Source organism: Macaca thibetana, chromosome 10, assembly GCF_024542745.1.
Source record: "Macaca thibetana thibetana isolate TM-01 chromosome 10, ASM2454274v1, whole genome shotgun sequence".
NCBI classification, from domain to species: Eukaryota; Metazoa; Chordata; class Mammalia; order Primates; family Cercopithecidae; genus Macaca; species Macaca thibetana.
Genome location: NC_065587.1, coordinates 19241754 through 19264925, shown reverse-complemented (window position 1 = coordinate 19264925; position 23172 = coordinate 19241754). Strand labels below are relative to the sequence as shown.

At 53.2% G+C, this 23172-nt stretch overlaps 1 protein-coding gene across 3 annotated transcripts in view; it reads left to right on the top strand.

Moving 5' to 3' along the window:
- SFI1 (SFI1 centrin binding protein) overlaps positions 1-23172 on the top strand; it is a 115759-nt gene that overhangs the window by 87858 nt on the left and 4729 nt on the right. For all 3 annotated transcript variants that reach the window (XM_050806680.1, XM_050806679.1, XM_050806678.1), the window contains 17 exons: positions 6832-6913; positions 7222-7400; positions 8790-8865; positions 9345-9440; positions 9908-9984; positions 11339-11441; positions 12932-13028; positions 16099-16259; positions 16737-16811; positions 18069-18143; positions 18291-18467; positions 18539-18792; positions 19738-19842; positions 19995-20226; positions 21684-21816; positions 21939-22017; positions 23042-23153. In XM_050806680.1, coding sequence (XP_050662637.1) covers positions 6832-6913; positions 7222-7400; positions 8790-8865; positions 9345-9440; positions 9908-9984; positions 11339-11441; positions 12932-13028; positions 16099-16259; positions 16737-16811; positions 18069-18143; positions 18291-18467; positions 18539-18792; positions 19738-19842; positions 19995-20226; positions 21684-21816; positions 21939-22017; positions 23042-23153 — 2113 coding nt within the window. The remainder of the gene's footprint in view (positions 1-6831; positions 6914-7221; positions 7401-8789; positions 8866-9344; positions 9441-9907; positions 9985-11338; positions 11442-12931; positions 13029-16098; positions 16260-16736; positions 16812-18068; positions 18144-18290; positions 18468-18538; positions 18793-19737; positions 19843-19994; positions 20227-21683; positions 21817-21938; positions 22018-23041; positions 23154-23172) is intronic.

Below are 23172 nucleotides of genomic sequence, written 5' to 3'. Positions count from 1 at the left end.
CTCAGCTCCTGTCTACACTGGGGCAGGTGTCTCAAATCTAACTCTGCCAATCACGCAGCCCATTTGCTGTGCTTTTCGGCTTCCCGGACCACCCCAGGCCCGAGTACTTCCTGGATTTTCAATAATGTGGGCTCATTGATTTCATCTAGCAGGAAAAGACAAGACAGTATTTCCCCTGGGAAATCTTTTGTCCATCTTTATTGCAAGGGCTTTCAAAACAGCCTGTTTCATCATAAGCCACTGAGAGCTCCATTAAAGCAGCCCATTAGCTTTCTGGATCAGAGCATGGTAGGACCTTGCATCACCTTGGCAGACATTCTTGAGTGTCATTTCCCCGAAACACTTCATTCCTGTTCTGCTAGACCTGGCTTTTTGAAGTCTTGAAATTATAGTCATCAACAAAACTACAAAGGTTGGGCCGGGCGCGTTGGCTCACGCCTGTAATCCCAGCACTTCAGAAGGCCAGGGCAGGCCAATCACAAGGTCAGGAGTTCAAGACCAGCCTGGCCAACATGGTGAAACCCCATCTCTACTAAAGATAGAAAAATTAGCCCGGAGTGGTGGCATATGCCTGTAATCTCAGCTACTTAGGAGGCTGAGGCAGGAGAATTGCTTGAACCCGGGAGGCAGAGGTTGCAGTGAGTCGAGATTGCGCCATTGCACTCTAGCCCAGGTAACAGGGCAAGAAAACGTCTCAAAAAAAAAAAAAAAAATTAGCTCAAGGAGCAGAGCTACATCCTTTTAGTTCCCACAAGGGGCAAACTTGCCCACAGCAGGTTCTTAGTATGTGGTGGGACATAATGAAGAAATTATTATTTATTTATTTATTTATTTTTGAGATGGAGTCTCGTCCTTTCACCCAGGCTGGTGTGCAATGGCATGATCTCAACTCACGGCAAATTTCACATCCTGGGTTCAACCAATTCTCCTGCCTCAGCCTCCCAAGTAGCTGTGATTACAGGTGTGTGCCACCATGCCCAGCTAATTTTTTGTATCTTTAGTAGAAACGGGGTTTCACCATGTTGGCCAGGCTGGTCTCGAACTCCTGACCTTGTGATCCGCCCACCTTGGCCTCCCAAAGTGCTGGGATTACTGGCATGAGCCACCACGTCCGGTCTGTAATGAAGAAATTATTACTAACTGTATGTCTGCCACTGTGTTGGGCATTGTGTGATGGAAGACAGAAAACAAATACATAAACTCATTCTGCCCATGGCATCATTATCTTCATTAATAATTTCCTTTTCACAGCCATCCTGAGAGAGCATGTTCAAAATGATAAGTGGTAGCACAGCTAGTAAGTGGCGCAGCCAGGGTTTAAATTCAAATCTCCAGTTCCAAAGTCCAGGTGCTTTCTTCTTGATCAAGAGGAAGAGCTTTTTGATGACTTTGTAGGAGGGTGAAATTTTTGTGAGGAGGTAAGATTGACATACAAGAAACAACTGAGAACCAGTTCAAGAGAATAGATGCATGCGTCCCCAGTCATGTCAGCCACAAGTTCCTCCAGCGCTTAGAGCTAGTGCCGAGGGAGGCTGAGCATGGCAGTGTCTGGGAGAGGCTTCCTGTGAGTGAGAGGGTGAGGATGGTGGCTGGAGTGGGCAAGATGGGGAGGCCCAGACTGAAGGGATTGGGCTGACCCTACAGATAGCTATCCAACAGATATTTGAGCAGGTGCATGGAACTAGTAAAGTGACAGTTTTGGAAATTACCTTAAGTTCAGTGTACTTTATCTTAGGACAGAGGGGTGAGATGGAGGGGCATGCATTGGGAGACGTTGCAGTCATCTTAAATCTGGAGAATTTCAGGCCAGGTGCAGTGGCTTATGCCTGTAATCGCAGCGCTTTGGGAGGCCGAGGTGGGTGGATCATTGGAGGTCAGGAGTTTCAGACCAGCCTGGCCAACATGGTGAAACCCTGTCTCTACTAAAAATATAAAAATTAGCAGGGCGTGGTGGCGCATGCTTGTAATCCCAGCTACTCTGGAGGCTGAGGCTCGAGAATTGCTTTGACCCAGGAGGCAGAGGTTACAGTGAGTTGAGATGGCACCACTGCACTCCAGCCTTGGATGACAGAATGAGACTTCATCTCGAAATAAATAAATAAATAAATTTGTCTGTCTGTCTGTCTGTCTCTATCCATCTGGAGGGTTTTGAATGCTAGTTTGAGATTAGCCAAAACTCTGGGTTCCTTAGCATGAAGTCCAGGGAGATGGTTTTAGGTGGTGGCCACGGGGAATAGAGGCTGATGAAAGGCAACTCTTGTCTCTTCCAGCTTCTGCAGACAGAGCAACTTTGCCTTTACCTAGGTCCTATATTGTGGGCTGGTATAAGATTCCTTCAAAAAATGGCTTCAGGCTGGACGTGGTGGCTCACACCTGTAATCCCAGTAGTTTGGGAAGCTGAGGCAGGCAAATCACCTGAGGTCAGAAGTTCGAGACCAGTCTGACCAACATGGCAAAACCCCATCTCTACTAAAAATACAAAAATTGGCCAGACTTGGTGGCACACATCCCAGCTACCCGGGAGGCTGAGGCAGGAGACTCGCTTGAACCTAGGAGATGGAGGTTGCAGTGAACCAAGATCGCACCACGGCACTCCAGCCTGGGCAACAGAGCAAGATTCCATCTCAAAAAAAAAAATGGCTTCAGTACTTAAAACACACACACACAGTACCCCTTTGTTTTTTTACTAACAAGTAGCCATGCTTGGTTCTCTTCTTTTTTTGTATTTTGTATGCTGTGAGAACCAAAAATTAAAAGTACCTTCAAAATAGCCAAGAGGAGCCTTTAAGGGATGTTTGCTAGGGAGCAGTTTTGGGTGGTTTTAGAGCTATCACTCTGGAGAAAAAGGGCGGAGGGTGACGTGGAGACAGGGTATAGCCAGGAGGCTTGCAGAATGGGGTAGGCCGGATCTGGATTTTTACCTGTTTTGGCTTGGTTGGACCTTTTTACGAAACTTGGTTTTTCAGATTCCTGTTTTCCTTGTTCATGAGCAGAGTGACTGGGAGTCTGGCTTAGAAGCTGGGCAAGCCTGAGTTCCGACCTGTGCTCTGTTACTTGCCAGCTCTGTGACCCTGGACAAGCCAGTCTGTCTCTGAGCTTCAGTGTCCTCGAATGTAACATTGAGATGATGTGGCCATAGTCTCTATCTCATATGGTTGTCATGAAAATGAAATGGGATAATACACGTAAAATACAAGCCAAGGGCCTGGCACAAAAATATGAACTATCCCCCTGGCCCCTGGAGTTGGTTTAATTTGTGACTCTCATGGTAAGTACGTGTTCAGAGGATTGGTTTGGAGTTTAGCAAATTAAAGTTCCAAATAAATATGTATCTTTGATATTCTTAGGGTATTTTTTAATGTTTTCGGAACATAGGCAGATTTTATGATGGAATCTCATGACTTATGGCTAAAAATAATTTTTATTTATAAAATTTATATGTAAATTTAAAAACTATATATTTTAAAGCTATATAAAACTTATAATCCTCCAGTGAAAGGTACTGAGAATGAGACAAAACTGGTTTGTCTTTTATTTTGAGATAAAATGTATATACAGTGAAAAGCACAGATTTTAAATAAAATTTGATGAGTTTTCATAATTTTTTTATTTTTTTATTTTTAGTTTCTCACTCTGTGGCCCAGGCTGGAGTGCAGTGGTGCGTAATCCTCCTGCCTCAGCCTCCCAAAATCCTGGGAATATAGGCGTGAGCTATCATGCCTGGCCCACTGATGTATTTTTTTTTTTTTTTTTGAGGCAGAGTCTCGCTCTGTCACCCAGGCTGGAGTACAGCGGTGTGATCTCGGCTCACTGCAAGCTCCACCTTCCGGGTTCACGCCATTCTCCAGCCTCAGCCTCCCAAGTAGCTGGGACTATAGGCACCCACCACCACGCCTGGGCTAATTTTTTGTATTTTTTTTTTTTAGTAGAGATGGAGTTTCACCGTGTTAGCCAGGATGGTCTCAATCTCCTGACCTCGTGATCCGCCCGCCTTGGCCTCCGAAAGAGATGGGATTACAGGCATGAGCCACCATGCCTGGCCGAGTTTCCATAATTTATACACCTATATAATCAATACTCCAGTCAAGATATAGAACATTTGTATTACCCCAGAAAGTTCCTTCACATCCCTCCAGTCAGTCTCTACCCTGCATAGGTAACCAGTGTTCTGATTTCAGTCATCATCTGTTGGTTTTGCATGTTTTTTTCTGTTTGTTTTGTTTTGTTTTCAGATGGAGTATCGTTCTTGTTGCCCAGGCTGGAGTGCAATGGCGCGATCAGGCTGGAGTGCAATGGCGCGATCTCAGCTCGCTGCAACCTCTGCCTCCCAGGTTCAAGCGGTTCTTGTGCCCCAGCCTCTTGAGTAGCTGGGACTACAGGCGCCCGCCACCACGCCTGGCTAATTTTTAGTAGAGACGGGGTTTCACCATGTTGGCCAGGCTAGTGTTGAACTCCTGACCTCAGGTAATCCACCCTCTTTGGCCTCCCAGGGTGCTGGGATTACAGACATGAGCCACCATGCCCGGCTAATTTTTTGTATTTTTAGTAGACGCAGGGTTTCACCGTATTAGCCAGGATGGTCTCAGCCTTTCAAAGTGCTGGGATTACAGAAGTGAGCCACCACCCCCAACCAGTGGCACTTTTTGTCATATATTTTATGTCTAATGATTGATTGTAGAGACGAGGTCTCACTATGTTGCCCAGGCTGGTTTTGAACTCCTGAGTTCAAGCAATCCTCCTGCCTCAGCCTCCTGAAGTGTTAGGATTACAGGCATGAGCCACCATGCACACAGCCTACAATGTTACTATTTTTGCTTTAAATAATCAGTAGTCTTTTTATAAATCGAGAAGGAAAAAATGCAGCCTTTTACATTTACCCACATATTTTCCCTTTCCAGTGTTCCTTGTGTCTTCCTGTACATTTGAATGTTCATCTGTATCATTTCCCTTCAGCCTAAAGATGATCTTTTAGTGTTTTTATACTAAGGTCAATTGGGGTCGAACGATCTCAGCTTCTGTGTCTGGTCTCTCAAGTCTGGCTGGGCCAGAGCTCCATCCTACAACCCTGTCCAGCTTCTCCTGTCTCTGTTCTCCTCTTGGCCCTGCACAGTCACTCTCTGCTAGGCCTCCAGGAGTCTGCATGTGTGGCCCTCATCTGAGGACCTGGGACAACCTCAGTAGAATTTTGGGTACTTCCCTCTGTTCAGCTGTCTCCTTTCTAGTACCCTGCCCCACATTCCAGCCCCTCTGGCAGTCATTAACTCCAGTCTTTGCCTCCTCAGCTCACTGAGGCTGAGGGAGGCTCTGCTTAGCCTCCCTTCCTCTCATTGTTTAGAAGGTGCCCCCAGGCAGAAAGTCTGGGTGGCCTCGGGGCTCACCTCGCCTGTGTCCTGTCTTTTCAGCATCAAAATCTACACTTACTGTCCAGCCCCTGAAGACAATTGCCACGTATGTTTTGCCTAGTTTTGTCATATATGGCCAGAGGGTAGGTCCAAGACCAGTGACTGTGTTCTGCCTGGAAGTGGAATCTTTGCTTTAAGTGATGTGTCTTGTGTGTTAAATATCAGGGGAGCGAGATCCCGCAGTGCTGAACACGGATCCGATGGCTCCACCAGCATGGCGCCCCTAATGGCTGTTGATCAGTTGTCCCAGCACTGCTGTTGCAGGATTTGATGTTGTTAATGGTGATCTGGTAGACCTAGGCAGAGATGACAAAACAGTGGTTCCCAAACCTTTCTTTTTTTTTTTTTTTTTTTTGAGACAGAGTCTCGCTCTGTCGCCCAGGCTGGAGTGCAGTGGCCGGATCTCAGCTCACTGCAAGCTCCGCCTCCCAGGTTTACGCCATTCTCCTGCCTCAGCCTCCCGAGTAGCTGGGACTACAGGCGCCCGCCACCTCGCCTGGCTAGTTTTTTGTATATTTTAGTAGAGATGGGGTTTCACCGTGTTATCCAGGATGGTCTCGATCTCCTGACCTCGTGATCCGCCTGTCTCGGCCTCCCAAAGTGCCGGGATTACAGGCTTGAGCTACCGCGCCTGGCTGTTCCCAAACATTTCTACTTTCCTAATTCACCTGGAACACTTACTTAAAATACAATTTCCTGGGATCCCCCTCAGACTTGCTCAGTGAGCCTTAGGGGTCTGCCCCTTGTTTTTCAACAGGTCCCCGAAGGATTGGCCAGTGTGCACTGGAAAGGGCTCCACGAACAATCCTTTATCAGGGTTGTTAAGTCAGTATAGAATTAATGAACACCTGGGTCTCAGGGTCGGACTCTTTTTCGTACGGGGTGAAGGCTTAGCTGATACCAGAAATAACTTGGAAAATGTTGGCCTTTTTAAAAGTTTGTGGTTTTTTGGCTATCTGCTTTCCTTCCCTTTCTCTTTGTGTTGCTTTCTCCCTCATCTAAGCTTATTCACCTCTCTTCTTTTTTTCAGAGACAGGGTCTCACTCTGTTGCCCAGGCTGGAGTGGAGTGGCATGATCATAGTTCACCACAGCCTCAAACTCTTGGGCTCAGGCAATCCTCCCACCTCAGCCTCCCAGGTAGTTGGGACTACAGGCACACACTATCACACCCAGCAATTTTTAAATTTTTTTTGTAGAGATGGAGTCTTGCTATGTTGCCCAGGCTGGTCTTGGCCTCCAGCGATCCTCCTGCCTTGGCCTCCCAAAGTATTAGGATTACAGACATGGGCCACTGTGCCCAGCCACTTAACTCACCTCTTTTACCATAGCATGGTATAAAAGGAAAAATCCAATTATTTGGAACTTCTAGTTCTGTTTGGGTTAATTTTTGGTTTTGTTAAGTGCTTTACATTCTTCCTTGTTTTTTAGGGAGACATTAGAGAAGCAAGTATTTTCTATCTGGAGGCAGAAGACGTTTCAGCATCAAGAAAACCGCCTGGCAGAGAGAATGGTAAGTGGCTGCCCCTGAGGAGATGTGTGGATGGGCAGGATCTGATTCAAGCCATTGCACTCATGGCCTCCCCTCCTCAGGAAGTTGCTCGGACCTCACTGGAGGGCTCCTGCCTGTGACTCTTGAGGCAGGGCAGGCTCTGGGGCATCTGTCCTTTCTCAGTGGAGCCTACAGACAGCTTCTGGGCTGTACCACATTCTGACGTCCATTCCTTTTGCCTTAGTCATTATTTGTGGCCTGTAAATTCTTTCCTGGCTTCTGTGCCTCTCTCCTACTTATTCTGTTCTCTCCTTTCTGTCCTGCCTCAGGCCATCCTCCACGCAGAGCGACAGCTTCTGCATAGGTCTTGGTTCACGTGGCACCAGCAGGCAGCAGCACGTCACCAGGAGCAGGAGTGGCAAACAGTGGCCTGTGCTCACCACCGCCATGGGCGGCTCAAGAAAGCTTTCTGCCTCTGGAGGGAAAGTGCCCAAGGGCTCAGAGCAGAGTGAGTGGCCAGTTCTGCCTTAAAAGCCTTTCTGTCCCAGGCCAGCTTTGATTGTACTAGCAGCACCATCAGCTCCAAGTGCCTGTCTGGAGGATTGCTTTACCCCAGACTCTGGTTGTAAGTTCTGGAAGTTCAACCTAAAAGAGTCTAACTAAAACTAGTTAGACTAGTTAAACTAAAACTAGGTTGGCCGGGCACAGTGGCTCACGCCTGTAATCCCAGCACTTCAGGAGGCTGAGGTGGGCAGATCACCAGAGGTCAGGAGTTCAAGACCCGCCTGACCAACATGGAAAAACCCTGTCTCTACTAAAAATACAAAATTAGCCAGGCGTGGTGCTCCATGCCTGTAGTCCCAGCTACTCGGGAAGCTGAGGTAGGAGAATCGCTTGAACCTGGGAGGTGGAGGTTATGATGAGCCAAGATCGCACCATTGTACTCTAGCCTGGGCAACAAGAGTGAAACTCCGTCTCAAAAAAAAAAAAGGATTGTAACAGCAGGACCTTGGGGTACCTCATGGAACTCACAGCCTCAGGAATTTGGCTGGGCATAGAAGTTCTCAGTGGATTGGGGAGGTCCTGCTCATTGGCCACATCCTGCTTACACTTGGGGCCCATTCGAAGTGACCATAGCCAGGTTAGGAGGCCGAGGCAGGTGGATCACCTGAGCTAATGAGTTCAAGACCAGCCTGGCCAACATGGCAAAACCCCATCTCTACTAAAAATACAAAAATTAGCCAGGCATGGTGGCACAAGCCTGGAATCCCAGTTACTCAGGAGAGTGAAGCATGAAAATTGCATGAACCCAGCAGACGAAGGTGGCAGTGAACCGAGATGGCACTGCTACACTCCAGCCTGGGCAACAGAGCGAGACTCTGCCTCAAACAAACAAAAGTGGCCATAGCAGGGAATACACTGATGGGCCCATGCTGTGACAGCTGACCGCTGCAGATAAGGGATAGGGACCAGCAGCTGTGGCCAGTGGGTGGGCTGTGGCAGTTTTTAACCACACCATGTAGTTAGAGAGAGGAGGGTAGGTAGCCCATGTGTCCGCTGCAGAGGCTGTCCTGCTTTGGGGCCTTTCAGTATCCACTGTGTGTTCTGAGGATCTCACTCCCTGTCAAACTCTGACCATGTTTAACCACTTTCTCGGTCGGGGGCTTCACACCTGCACATGTGAGCTTCAGTGGCACTTGAAGCCCTGGGAAGTAGGCCAACATGTGATCATAGGTGCTTTCTTCTGAGAGTGCAGGTTCTTTGGCAGCTCTTCAGAGAGGGTCTCTGCTCCCCCCAAAACTTAACCAGGTAGGGCCATGGACTGTGAGGGGGAGCCCGTAGAGGGTGCCCTTGCTGGGTGGGGGCTGCAGCACTGAGCTCTGCCATCTCCCCACAGGAGGACGGGCAGGGTGCGGGCAGCAGAATTCCACGTGGCCCAGCTCCTGCGCCGGGCCTGGAGCCAGTGGAGGGAGGTAAGGCTTTGTGGCGAGTGCCACCCGTGTATGACTTTTGGACAGGTGGGCTGTGTGTCAGCGGGACTCAGGCGACGTATGGACCACACCACCTGCCTCTGAGCCGAAGGAAGAGAGTAGGCAGCACATAAAGTGTTAACTCAGTTTTATGAGATGATTCGCTGAAAATTTTGTGTTCTTTCAGATACTAGGCTGTTCTTATTTGAACTTACTGCATCTAAAATGCCTGATCTAACCATTTACAGGAGTCCTAGTGAGTGTAAAAAAGGTTTAAACTCACAATTGAGCATTTACTACAAATCAAGCACTTGCCTCATCCAGTCATCACAGAACCCCTACGAAGCGCATATTTATCGATGGGGCCAGAGAGGTGAAGTCATTTACACTCACACAGATGACGTATAAAATGGAGGCAAAGCAGGAAGCCACCCCCACCTCAGACCCCAGCCCACGGTGGCCGCTGTCTCCTCTGTCTGCAGTGCCTGGCCGTGCGGGGGGCGGAGCGGCGGAAGCTGATGCGAGCAGATCGGCACCAGCAGCAGAGAGCGCGGCTCAGGGCGCTGCAGGCGTGGGTGGTAGGAGCTGCTGCTTCCCTCCTCATCTCCGTGCTGTGGGGCCCGGGGAGGTTTCTGGAGACTTTGTTTCCCTTCTTTGTTCTTCCTGTCCCTCCCAGAACAGAGTAATGTGACACACCTCAAACCAAGCAAGTGCCCCAGACAGCGGGCCTTAGGCCACAGGGTTCTTTGATTCTTGCTTGGCCAAGTGGAACCAGGTGCTGTCGGAGGGTACCAGCCTTGTAGTGAGAGCAGCTCCTGGCCCTGGAGGCCCATGGTTTGACTTAGCAGGTGAGGGCCTGTGAGACACTTTCTCCCTGTCGTCTGGGAGGGTCTGCTGGCCCTGGGACCAGGGGCTGTAGGCCTCTCCCTGCCGTTTTTGAGTGCTCTGGGCATGGCAGCCTTGTGGTAGATGCACCTCCGAGACCTGCCTAAACAGGGAGAAGTGTGGGCCCAAGGGCAGCCTCAGTCTTCCTTGTCCCCTACAGACTTACCAGGGCAGGGTACGGAGCATCCTCCAGGAGGTGGCAGCCAGGGAGAGCCAGCACAACAGGCAGCTGCTGCGGTGAGTCTCCCGGGCGCCTCCCAGGCTCTGACTGGGGAACGAGGAACGCACTCCAAACCCCAGCCTTTTAGGGAGTCCTGCTGAGGGCCAGGTGGGGGATGATCCCAGGTTCCTAGTAGCTAATACCATGGTCTTGGCTTTTCCACTTCACTCACGGGTTCGCCTTCATTTGTCTTAAGCCCCTGCTGTGTGCGGGGCGGGACCTTGGAAAGCACCTGTCACCTGCATGCCTTAAAGGCCACTTGTTTCCTCCCTACTTCACACTGCAAGATGCAGCTTTGCAAGGCACCTCGTCGTCTCTTCCACTCCAGAGGCTGCAGCGGCTCCCTTTCCTGTCAGTTTCCAGGCAGTGCCCTTCCAGCTTGCTCTGCAGGCCTGTCACTGACTCTCCAGAGTCACCTCTGGGCCCTGTCAGACCATCTGCACCGCTCACCCCTGTGGAGGGCGCTTCTGCAGCTTCTACCACTCTTTCTAAGCCAAACTCTAACCTCCCTCCTTCCCAGCAGTCCTCCCACATGCCCCTCTTTCATTTCCTGCCTTTGTATTTGTTCAGCACATGATATTCCTGGTGGCCTGTGGGCAGTGGGTCTCATGGACTTTCAACGCCTCCATCCTTAGCTGGGCACAGTGGCTCATGCCTGTAATCCCAGCACTTTAGGAGGCTGTTTGAGACCAGGAGTTCCAGACCAGCCTGGGCAACACAGCGAGACCTTGTCTCTACTGAATGTAAAAAGATTAGCTAGGCATGGTCATGTATGCCTGTGGTTCAGTGACTTGGGAGGCTTAGGTGGGAGGGTCACTTGAGCCCTGAAGGTCAAGGCCGCAGTGAGCCGTGATCATGCCACTGCACTCCAGTCTGGGCGATGGAGTGAGACCCTGCCTCTAAAAAGTAAATAAAATAAACGCCTCCATCCCTCATAGGGGGTCCCATAGAGCGCCCATCCCGCTCTTGAGACAGGGCGGAATAAGCGAGAACTCCCTGAGCTAACTCAGCAGCAGGCTACGGCACAGGCAGCCTTCCGGGTTCCGTCTCCCCACACTGCTCTCATCACAGTGTGAGTCACCTGTGTTGCCACTGTCTGGTTATGCCCTGTTATCCTCGTAGCACCTGGAGTTGGGTCTCCAGCAGTGCTGGGTCCCTCATGCATTCTTGGTGCCCAGGCCAGAGCAGCTGCTCAGTAGCCATTTGTTGGACATAGACGTGCACGTAAACATGGGTGTTGGTGAAACAGACATTCTCAGGTGTAGAGTCCCTGACTCGGGAGTAGGGGAAGAAGTAGGAATGATTCACAGAAGCCTCCCTTCTCTCTCCATCCTGGTGTCATCTGCCCTCCCCGCACCCATGCACCTGCAGAGGGGCATTGCGTCGCTGGAAAGAGAACACCATGGCCCGAGTGGATGAAGCCAAAAAAACCTTTCAAGCAAGTGCTCATTACAGAAGGACCATATGTTCCAAGGTGAGGTATAAGGAGGCAAGCTGGTCACCCAGGAGAGTTGGGGACTGTGTTCTGGTGAGGGCGTGGGATGTAGGGGGTGGTGCCAGAGATTTGAACTGAATAAGGAACCTAGAAATGGGTAACTTTCCTCCAGCACACACACAAACACCCATGTGGGCACATGTTTAGTTTTTTACTGAATTACAAACTAATATGCATTAAAATAGAAACATAACACATCATAAGTGAACTAGTTCTTATCAGAACCAGTATTTTCTTTTCTTTTTTTTTTTTTTTGAGACAGAGTCTCACTCTGTCACCCAGGCTAGAGTGCAGTGGTGTCATCTCAGCTCACTGCAACCTCCAGTCCCCCAGGTTCAAGAGATTTCTCCTGCCTCAGCCTCCCGAGTAGCTGGGACTACAGGCGTGTGCCACCATGCCCGCCTAATTTTTGTGTTTTTAATAGAGGTGGGGTTTCACCATGTTGGCTAGGCTGGTCTTGAACTGCTGACCTCAGGTGATCCACCTGCCTCAGCCTCCCAAAGCGCTGGGATTACAGGCACTTTGAATCCAGGAGGTGCAGTGAGCCAAGATTGCACCACTGCACTCCAGCCTGGACAACAGAGCAAGATTGTCTCAAAAAAAAAAAAAAGAAGAAGAAGAAAAACTCCGGAGCTAGCCTGTGCCTCCCTTCCCCCGGAAGAGGATCACAGGAGTCTTTGCTTGGCTCCAGAGCTTGAAGAGGAGGCCTTTTTGGTGGGAATGGAGTTCATGACGCTTGCGGAGCAGGCACCAGGCATCCCCTGGGCAAGTGTTTTGTGATTGTGATTTTATAGGCATCACTCATACAGAAGAATGTATACAATGTATGTGTGTTCCATTTACTAAACAGTAATAGAGGCCGGGCGCCTGTAATTACACGCCTGTAATCCCAGCACTTGAGGAGACTGAGTCGAGTGGATCACTTGGGGTCAGGAGTTTGAGACCAACCTGGCCAACATGGAGAAACCCTGTCTCTACTAAAAATACAGAAATTAGCCGCGCGTGGTGGCGCATGCCTGTAATCCCAGCTACTCGGAAGGCTGAGGCAAGGCTGAGGCAGGAGAATCGCTAGAACCTGGGAGGCGGAGGTTGCAGTGAACCAAGATCACGTCACTGCACTCCAGCCCAGGTGACAGAGCGAGACTATGTCTCAAAAAGAAATTATATAAATAAATAAAATAGAATGAAGACCCATGTATGTAATGACTTCACTACTTGATGGCAGGGTATGATATGAAAATCCTGGTAGAAGAGTCCCAGCAGCCGAGATGCTGGGCTTCCTGTGAGGGGCTGGGGCCCCGTCCTATTGCTCAGCGGTCTGCGTGCATGGCAGTTACTTCCTGGAGCGTGTGTGAGAAGCAAATGGCAACAGCTTGGCCTTGCCTCTCCAGGAGCCACCATCACAGACCTGGGGTGGCCCCGGAAGCCAGGAGGCGTAGTGACTTGCTGTGCTCCTTGCCTGCCCATAGGTCCTGGTCCAGTGGCGGGAAGCTGTGTCAGTGCAGATATATTACCGACAGCAGGAGGACTCTGCCATCTGGGAGGCCCGGAAGGTGCTGGACAGGGGTAAGTGGGCCCCTAGAAGCAAGTCGTGTTGAGGAATGTGACGACACCACTGTTGTGGAGGTCCCTGTGGCCCCCATAAGTCTGTCTCCTCCTCATACATGCCAGTTGCCAGTGGTTGCCATGACAAAGTACCACAGACTGGGAGTCTTCAAACAACACAAAATTACTCTCTCAGTTCTGGAGGCTGGCAGTTAGAGATCAAGGTGTGGCAGGGCCGTGCTCCTCCGCAGGCTCTAGTCCTTCCTTGCCTCTCCCAGCTTCTTTCTTGCTTGTCATGGCTCTCCTGGACGTGCAGACCCATTGCTCCAGTCTTTGCCCCATCTTGACATGCCTCTCCCTTCCTGTGTCTGGGTCCCTTAGAAGGACTCTGGTCATATCAGATGAAGGACCCAGCCTACTTGAGTGTGACGCCATCCTTGCCAATTACATCTGCAGCCAGCCTAGTGCCAGATAAAGTCACATTGTGAGGTTCCAGGAAGGGCATGAATACAGCAGGTGTGGAGTGGGTACTGTTCAGTCCAGTATATCTTAGAAATGTATTACCAACTGATTGCCAACCAGTTTATGTTAAAATGAAAGGCTGGCGCTTGAGATCTACAGAGAAATAAAAGAAGCTGGAATGGAGGAGTTTGGGGTGGTTGGGGGGGTTGTTTTGACAGGAAGGTCCTTGCCGCTTGTCAGGTCAGCCTCCACTGTGTTAGCGTCCTGCTTCCTTGTGTAGCTGGGCCCTTGAATGTTTAGGGGCCAGAGACATTCTCATTCGATCTCAGGAAGTCCCACTGCCTGCTGTATATACATTTTTGGAAAGATTGCAGGGCACAGTGGTACACACCTATAGTCCTAGCTACTCGGGAGCCTGAGGTGGGAGGATCACTTGAGCCCAGGAGCTGGAGGCTGCACTGAACTATGATCACACCACTGCACTCCAGCTTGGGTGACAGAATGAGACGCAGTCTCTCTCTTTTTTTGAGACAGTCTCACTCTGTCGCCCAGGCTGGAGTGCAGTGGCACGATCTTGGCTCACTGCAACCTCCACCTCTTGGGGTTCAAGCAATTCTCCTGCCTCAGCCTCCTGAGTAGCTGGGACTACAGGCGCATGCCACCACACTGGGCTAATTTTTTGTATTCTTAGTAGAGACGGGGTTTCATCGTGTTAGCTGGGATGGTCTCGATCTCCTGACCTCGTGATCCATCCGTCTCAGACTCCCAAAGTGCTGGGATTACAGACATGAGCCACCATGCCTGGCCAAGACCCAGTCTCTTTTAAAAAATCTTTGGAAAGAGTCTAGAACAGGAGTCCATGCCCCTGCTTGCAAGTTGCACAGACACACGGCAGACCCGTGGGGAGCTGTCTCCTAACACAGCCAGCGGTCCCATAGCAGGAGAATCTGACACGCTGAAGGGGACAGCTCATTTTTAGAATAAATGAAAATATAAACAAAAGTGAAAACAATTAGAAATTGTTTAAATTGGCCCATAAAGAAATTGACCAATTTGTTGAGTTGGTTTACAAGAGTTTGCTCCAGGACAAAACTGCACCAGCTTTGGTTTGGTTCTGACTGTAGCATGTGTTAATGAGCATGTTTCAACAAGTCCTAGCGACAAAACCCCGGGCTCAGCCATCCCACACGGCTGCATTACTGCACCACGAATGTGCTGCTGGGTCCTGGAACTCAGCTCAGAAACCAGCACCGTGTTTCTAGTTCACTAAGAAAGAAGCTGAGGGCTTAAGCCAGTCCTTGGGCTCTGGAGCTTCTGCGCCTGACCCTTTGGGCACCTGACCGTGCAGCTTCAAGCTCCAGAGGCTTCTGGCCAGTTTGGGTCGGCTGCCTTAAGGGTCAGGTGCCCACTCCTGGCCGTGGTGGGAAGTTACAGGCTACGGGTTTGAGTTTTGCCCGAAGCCGCTGCTCTCTGAAGGACTTTCCTTAGAAGGAGGCAGTGGCAGGTTTGGATTGCCACATCTATTACAGATGGTGTGAGACATTTGGGAGACTGGGCAGCAAGAGAGTATACACGTAGTAGGTACACAGTAAACACCTGAGGAACAATTGCCTGGCTTATATTAAGGCCTCAGTGTCTCAGGCACACCTTGGCAGGCCAAGGGTGGGGCTGGAGGAGGGACTGGGGGGAGGATGTCACAAGACCCATTATGCAGGGTGCTGAAGAAGCGCAGGCTGGCGGTCATAACCTGGCTCTGCGTGTGGCCTCCAGCAGGGCCCCTCTCTGAGTCTCAGTGTCTTCATCTGTAAAATGGGGATAACAGTGCCTACCTCTTGGGGTTGTTGTGGAGATCAACCGAGATGACAGGTAGAGAGAGAGACACTTAGAACAGAGCCCAGACGTCAGCATGCAGCACTAACATGGGTGCCTCCCGCTTGTGATCTGCCGCCTTCTCTGCCTGCGCCGGTGGGCCTGGAGGGCTCCTCATCTTGGCATCTGTGCCCTGCTCTCAACCCTGTTCTGTTGTCTCAAAAAGAAAGTTCTCTCAGGGCCCAAGAAAGATTCACTCAAGGGAGAATCTTGTGACACAAAAACAAAAGGCAGGATGTGGCTCGTGCCTGCAGAACCCGGGGGGCCAGAAGACGTGGCCTGGCGACCAGTGCACTCCTCCCCAGCCACGGCTCGGGCTGCTCTGACTGCTCTGACTGGGCCTTGGTTTCCACCCTGGCCAAACAGGCTGCCCTCTCCTCCAGCTGCTGCAGCTCAAGTGGGGGCTCCTCCTCCCTCAGACTGAGGCTCTTCCTCCGCGCGCCTAGCACATTTTGCACGTGACTCTTACGGGGGCCCCGGCACCCCTGTGGAGGCTGTGGACAGGCTTGTGGCTCTGGGAGGGCCCTTGGGGAGCACAGTGGTAAACAGATCTGGTTCCAGTCCCTGGGGGGTTCACTGTTGGCAAAGGTGGCCAGAGCTGTCCCTAGAGAGGGGCCATGGTCCACACGTGGTAGTTGCACCGTGTGGGCTGGACACCTGGACTCTATCCCCGCACAGCCATCTCTCCTCTCTGCACCTTCACCATTATGTCGTCACTGGTGGAAATCCCACAAAACAGCAAACTCTGACTTGGATCTAGGCTGTCTGCGGACCTGGTTTCAGCGCTGGCGGGACTGCAGCCGGAGGTCAGCCCAGCAGAGACTGCAGCTGGAGAGGGCAGTCCAACACCACCGCCGACAGCTGCTGCTGGAGGGGCTGGCCCGGTGGAAGATGCACCATCTGGAATGTGTCAGGAAGAGGGTGAGGCCGACAGTGGCAACTCTCCAAGTTCCACCTGCTTGGCAAGGGGTGTCCAGGCCAGGAGACCGTATCTCAGGAAGGGTCTCTCCTGACAGCACTCCATGCAGCCAGTGTGAGTGGTGGGTGGTTTGGGGTCCTGTAGGACAAGGCTGCAGGAGCCTTTCTGGGCATTTGGTGGAGCCTAGCGGGTAGCCAGCCCCAGAATCCAGTGTCTCCCAGAGAAGACAGCTCAGCCTAAAAACCCGGTTCCTGCTGACCCGCGGCTTATCAGTGCTGGCGGACCTACGGAGTGAGTCCTCTAGGTGCCCCCTGCCTCCCCCCTGCCTCTCCCTGCCTATGCAGGAGACCCCTGGCACCATCCAGGACTCCTAGCAATGGGAGGACATTCAGCTGGGCAGAGACTGGGTTAGATCAGGACCCACCGCAGGCTGTCTAGGCTAGGTCAGGACCCCACTCTGTGCACTTGCTCTCCCCTAGCTCCTGCACAGGCAGAGTACCCAACTGCTGGCACAGAGACTCAACCGGACCTGCTTCCGCCAGTGGAGACAACAGGTGGGAACCCGGGAGATGTCCCCTCCATACTTCCTTCTCTGTCCTCTGGCGTGTGAGGCCTGGGCAATGAGTGACCTTCGGCTTACACCTCTAGTTCAGTATTTTTACTATTGCCCTCCCCAGGGCCACCTCCTTTACCACCTTCCTGTCATTTCCGAGCACATCAGCTTTGTTCCATCTGTAGCCTGCGTAAGACCAGTTACTTCAAGGCCTGGTTTCTCTTTCTACAGTGTTGTATTAAAAAATACATCAGTGGAGGCTGGGCGCGGTGGCTCACGCCTGTAATCCCAGCACTTTGGGAGGCCGAGGCGGGCGGATCACAAGGTCAGGAGATCGAGACCATCCTGGCTAACACGGTGAAACCCTGTTTCTACTAAAAATACAAAAAAATTAGCCAGCCATGGTGGCAGGCGCCTACTCGGGAGGCTGCGGCAGGAGAATGGCGTGAACCTGGGAGGCAGATCTTGCAGTGAGCCAAGATCACACCGCTGTACTCCAGCCTGGACGACAGAGCGAGACTCTACCTCAAAAAAAAAAAAAAAAAAAAAAAATACATCAGTGGGCCAGGCATGATGGCTTACACCTATAATCCCAGGATTTTGGGAGGCTGAGGCAGGAGGATTACTTGAGCCTAGGAGTTCAAGACCAGCCTGGGCAACATAGTGAGACCCCATCTCTACAAAAACAAAACAGAAAAATTAGCTGGGTGTAGTTAGTGCACACCTGTGGTCCAAGCTACTCGGGAGGCTGATGTGGGAGGATCGCTTGAGCCCAGGAGGTCAAGGTTGCAGTGAGCTGTGATCATGCCACTGCACTCCAGCCTAGATAAGAGTGAGATCCCATCTCAAAATAAATCAACATAATTTTTTAAAAATTAAAATGAAATATGTTTTAAGACTTGCTGGGATCTTGCTAAAAAGCCAAGAGGGATCACGCAGAGCAGCACCCACACGTCCCCAGCTCCCTCTTCCCGTCCTGTTGTGTTCTCACCGTTCCCCAGACCCCAGGCCAGTGTCTCCACACATCCCCCTGCAGGAGCCCTTTGCCACCTTCTTTCCTAAAGGTCCTTCCTCAGGCCACAGATGGAGCGTCTATTGAGCACCTCATGGCCAGGCACAGGGCTGGCCCTTCCTAGTGGAGGAAGTGGGAGCCTCAACTAGAGAGGGAGCCCAGAGGGACGATCCAGGCAGGGCCCCTTGATCAGCACAGCCTCCCTGAAGGGGCAGCAGGGAAATGATCTGGTCTTTCTGGCCCTAGCTGGCAGCCAGGAGGCAGGAGCAGCAGGCGACAGTGCGGGCCCTGTGGTTCTGGGCCTTTTCGCTGCAGGCAAAGGTAATTGTGTTTCTGCATCCTACCATCCCTGCCTCTCCCTCAGGCCTTATCCCTCAGGCCTTATCCCTGCCTTGGAGGGAGGGCACCTGGTCTGTGGGGGACCCCTAAACAGGGAGATCTGGGCCTCACCTCCCGCCCTCCCTGGAGGTGTGGGCCACGTGGCTGGCCTTTGTACTGGAAAGGAGGAGGAAGAAGGCGCGGCTGCAGCGCGCGCTCCAGGCCTACCAGGGGCAGCTCCTCCAGGAGGGTGCCACACGGCTCCTGCGCTTTGCAGCCAGCATGAAGGCCTCCCGGCAGCAGCTGCAGGCCCAGCAGCAGGTCCAGGTAGGCCCAGGGCCCCTTCCTCTGGGGAGCAGGCAGGGTGTGGCATGAGCTGACCAGAGGCTGTGTCGCAGGCGGCTCACAGTCTCCATCGTGCCGTCCGCCGCTGTGCCACGCTCTGGAAACAGAAAGTGCTGGGCCGGGGCGGGAAGCCTCAGCCCCTGGCAGCCGTCGCACCCAGCAGGAAGGTGACGTTTGAGGATCCCCTTCTCAACTGCATTGCCACTGGGGCTGGGGATGCCACCGTGGGGACCAAGAGGCCACAGGCTCCTCTGCTTCAGGGAGCTCTGGGCCGCCTGGCTGCTGAGGAGCCCCACGCCCAGGAACTGTGAGTAGCCCGTCCTCACCTCATCCTCCTCGCTTCCACCCTGGGCAAAAGGTTGGATGGCGTAGCAGGGAGGAAAACTGGGCCCTGACGAGGGACAGGACGGGCTGGCCTCGGCCTTGTCATAGCTGAGCTGCTGGGAATCGCCTCTTCTCCAGCCAGATCCCATCCCTCCCCCGGCAAGAGAGAGTGGCGTGGGATTTCCAGACCCTCTCTCCTTTGCCTGCCAAAGTTCAGGAAATAGGTGTCCCTTCCTCTGCAACCCCTTCCTCCCCTCTCACCCGTCCTGCTGACAGTCTTCCGGAGTCACACCCATAGCTGACAAGGGAACAAGCTCAGCCCTGCCCGTGCCTGCTGGCCTCTCTTCTGCTCCCTCACAGCCAAGACACTGGTTTTTTGTCAGAAGCCCCTCTTTCTTGTGTGGGCTGGCACCCATCCCTCTGCCCGCCCCGACTGTGGTCTCCTCAACCCCTAACCTGCCCTGCCCTATGCTGATGAAGCTGGTGGCTCCCACAGCAGCCAGCACTACCCGAGAGCCTTGGGCCCTGGGGGAGTTGTCAGGTGGGTGCATGGGGCCTGGGTCCCGGTCGCTGCTCTGCCCCTCACTGACTGACCTTGATGGGAGCCTGAACATCTCAGAGGCTGCTCCCCTGTGACATGGACCCTGGCGACCTGTACACCTGCATTACCAGGGTTGCTCTGCATGTCAAAAGAGACAATGTGGGTGAAGCAGTCCCCCGGCGCCAGGTACCTTTTGTCAGAACTGCTGGGAGCTCTGTGGCCCAGGCCACCCCAGCTTACTTGCTGACCTTGGCCTCGCCTTCTCTGACCTTCGGTCTCCCTATAAAATTGGAGGGGTCTGACTAGCGACCCCCATCCCACAGAGATCTCAGACCCCCCTGCAGCCCCTGGTCAGCCCAGGGGAACAGACCCCATGTTTCTTCCCAGCAACAGTGCCCACTCAGCGAGGAAGCAGCCGCGACGCCCACACTTCCTGCTGGAGCCTGCGCAGAGCCAGAGGTCCCTGGGGTGTGGCACCATGGGCAGGCAGGGGTAGGTGGTCAGGGGGCCCCAAAGGCAGCTGGCGCCTCCATCTGGGGCCTGTGTTTTGGCAGTCCTGGGGTGGGTGGCCCTTTCCTTCTTGTTCCTTGGTCCCAGAGGAGGGTCTTGTGGCCTGACCAGGCTTTTGCCTTCACTGTGCTCAGGCCTCAGAAGCCCAAGGAACATGGCCTAGGTATGGCTCAGCCAGCAGGCCCCTCCCTGACGCGGCCCTTCCTGGCAGAGGCCCCGACAGCACAAGTCCCACACAGCCCCGGGCCTGGGGCCCTGTCAAGCGCCCCTGGCCCAAAGCAGATCCGGACGGCAAGCACAGGCCCGGAGCTGCTGCTGCTGCCTCCTTCCTCCTTCGTGCCCTGCGGGGCAGCTGCACCAGCCAGGGTACGTCCTCCACCACCAGGCCTGGGCGCTGGGGCTCTCTCTTTGGTCTGGCTTCTGGTGCTCCTTCTCATACCATAGCTGTACTCATCATTTCTGGAAAACCTTGGCACAGGGAGGCCACTCATCCATTTGACAAGCATAGGTAGCCACTACACACCAGGTCCAAGGGCCACAGCAGTGAACAGCCAGCCAAGGGCCCTGCCATCCTGAAGCGTATGTTCTAGTCAGAGACAAGCAAAGAAAAGCCCCTGCCTGCAGGCCAGTGACGTGGCTGCAGATCACGTAGGGTCCTGCAGCCACGGTGAGAAGCAGCCTGGGATTTGAGAAGAGGAGGAAATCGGGGAAGGGTTTTGGCAGGGAGCACCATGGCAGGTTTCTGTGCAGGCTGTGGTCACCATGACCTTGTGGTCCAGACAAGCAATACTGGTGGCCTGGGCTCAGCGGTTGCCATAGAGGGGACGGATACTCTCTTGGCGGCCAACGAGGCAGGATATGCTCTGAGGGATTTGCTGAGTGAGGGGGAAGAAGGAATCCAGGCTGATTTGGGCTGCTGGCTTGAATAACTTGGGGAACAGAGTTCTTAGACTGGAAGAAGGAACTGGGGGTGGGGACTGGTTTGGGCTGAAGCGTCAAGAGTGTTTTGAACCAGGTTCTTGATGTCAAACTTGAGAGAAAGCAAACGTTGAGTCTGACCTTTAAGGAAGAGGTCAGGGCCAGAGATTGAGAAGAATCCTCGGCACAGGCCGAAGGTAACCCCAGAGCCGCTGCGGCCTCTAGGAGTAGTACAGGGGAAGGAGAGAGGGGATGAGCCTCCAAGTGGGGAGCCTGGGCAGGGATGGCCAGGGGGTGTGAGAGCTCAGTAATGGAGTGACAGCTGCTCTCAGGCCACCAAAGCAGCTGGTTCCTGAATGGGGATGAAGGGGCAGGAAGGAACCAGTTCCTGTGGTGAGTTAGGCCTTGTGGGGCCACTTACCCTGGCTGGAATGGTGTGTGGGGTTGGAAGGGTTTTGAGCCCTGTCGGGTGATGGAAGGGACAAATCCACTCTCACCAGGAGAGGAGGGCATGGAGGAGGCTGTAGAGCGCTGGACTCTCACTCACCACTTCTCACTGACGTCGAAGCTCAGCAAGGTCATGAGCTCAGAGCAAGGCGGGGGTGGAGTTGGGTAAGGCTAGGAACAGCTGCTCAGGTGGTGGAGGCGCGAGGCAGACTGTGGTGACACGTGGTGCTCCCTGGTGGCTTGTGGGACTTTCTCCTACAACACCAGGTCCTGTGTGCAGGGGCAGGCTCGACACTGGATGAGCTAGCACGGCCAGTGCCTGGGAAGCCCAGCTCCTGCAGCTGGGGGCCTGGTCTTCCCCCACCCCTGCAGGGCAGGCAGTGACAAGGACTTGGTGTCCCCCTCCCCGGCTTCCTCCTGGCTTCCCTGCTGATCATCCACCCTTCTTTCCTTTGCAGGCGTCAGCACAGCCAGCTACTCCTAGGGATAAGCCCCAGGTCCCCCCATCCCTGGCCAGTGTCCCTGACCCCCATCGACTCCTTCCTGGGGACTTCTCAGCCACCAGGGCTGGGCCTGGGCTTTCAACTACAGGTGTGTACCTGGGGCCTGTCAGGGCAGAAAGCACTCAGGCCACTCCCGGACCTGGGACTTGGTATTTACCCTGGTCCCAGAGGGGAAAATGGTCTGAAACAAGCTTACTTCTGTCGCCATAGGCAGCCTGGACCTTGAGGCTGAACTTGAGGGGATCCAGCAGCAACTACTGCACTACCAGACCACCAAGCAGAACCTCTGGTGAGCCCTGCGAAATGCCCTGCGGCCCTGGCTACAGGAGCAGGTGTTGCTTGGAAAAGTGGGCGGGCAGTTCCATTTCCCCTGAGCCAGCTGCCAGGGTCCTGTGGGTGGTCTTGGTCTAGCTACGGAGGGGTGTGGGGAGCCCTCAGTGTGTGCTGTCCAGAAAGGCCCCATCTCCATCATGACTCTTGACCTGGCTTGGTGCTGCTTAGGAAGGCCCCAGTCAGCCTCACCTATGGACAGAGGCTCTGCTTCCTATGGGGGGATGATAAAGTTGAGCAAAACTCTAAAAACTGGATGAGGCCATGCTGTCCCCAGTGACTAATTATAACACTGATATTAAAGGTGCAGAGAAGGGCTGGGTGTGGTGGTTCACGCCTGTTCCCAGCATTCTGAGAGGCTGAGGCGGGCGGATCACGGGGTCAGGAGTTCAAGACCAGCCTGGCCAATATGGAGAAACCCTGTCTCTACTAAAATACAAAAATTAGCTGGGCATGGTGGTGCACGCATGTAGTCCCAGCTACTTGGGAGGCTGAGGCAGAAGAATTGCTTCAACCTGGGAGGCGGAGGTTGCAGTGAGCCGAGATCACGCCATTGCACTCCAGCCTGGGCGACAGAGTGACACTCCATCTCACAGAAAAAAAAAGTGCAGAGGAGACAGGCCCGAGACCCACTGCACTCAGTGGTCTGGGGACCATCATCATGCAGCAGCTTCAGAGCTTTGACAGCAGCAGACTCTGGCGCCTCACCCTTGCCTCTGCACAGGGGAAGAGAGACAAGTGTGTTTTCGCCCAGGCCCACCTGAGTTGCTGTCTGCTAGGGAGGGTGGAGGAGACTGGGAGAGGAAAAAGAAGTGTTCGGCTCCCAAGCAGGGGCCTGCAGCTCAGGTCAGGGGCCCTACCAGACCGTCTTTCTCTCTGCACCCGATGCCCGCATCAGAATTAGCTGAGGTGCCGCTCTCTGAGCCGGATGGGGCTCTGCCAAGGACCCAGCCTGGCAGGCAGCAGGTATCTCCACCCCTCAGGTCCTGTCAGCGGCAAGCGAGCAGCCTGCGCAGGTGGCTGGAGCTGAGCAGAGAGGAGCCCGGACCTGAGGACCAGGAAGTAGAGCAGCAGGTGCAGAAAGAGCTGCAAGAGGTGAGGCCCGAGGCCATCC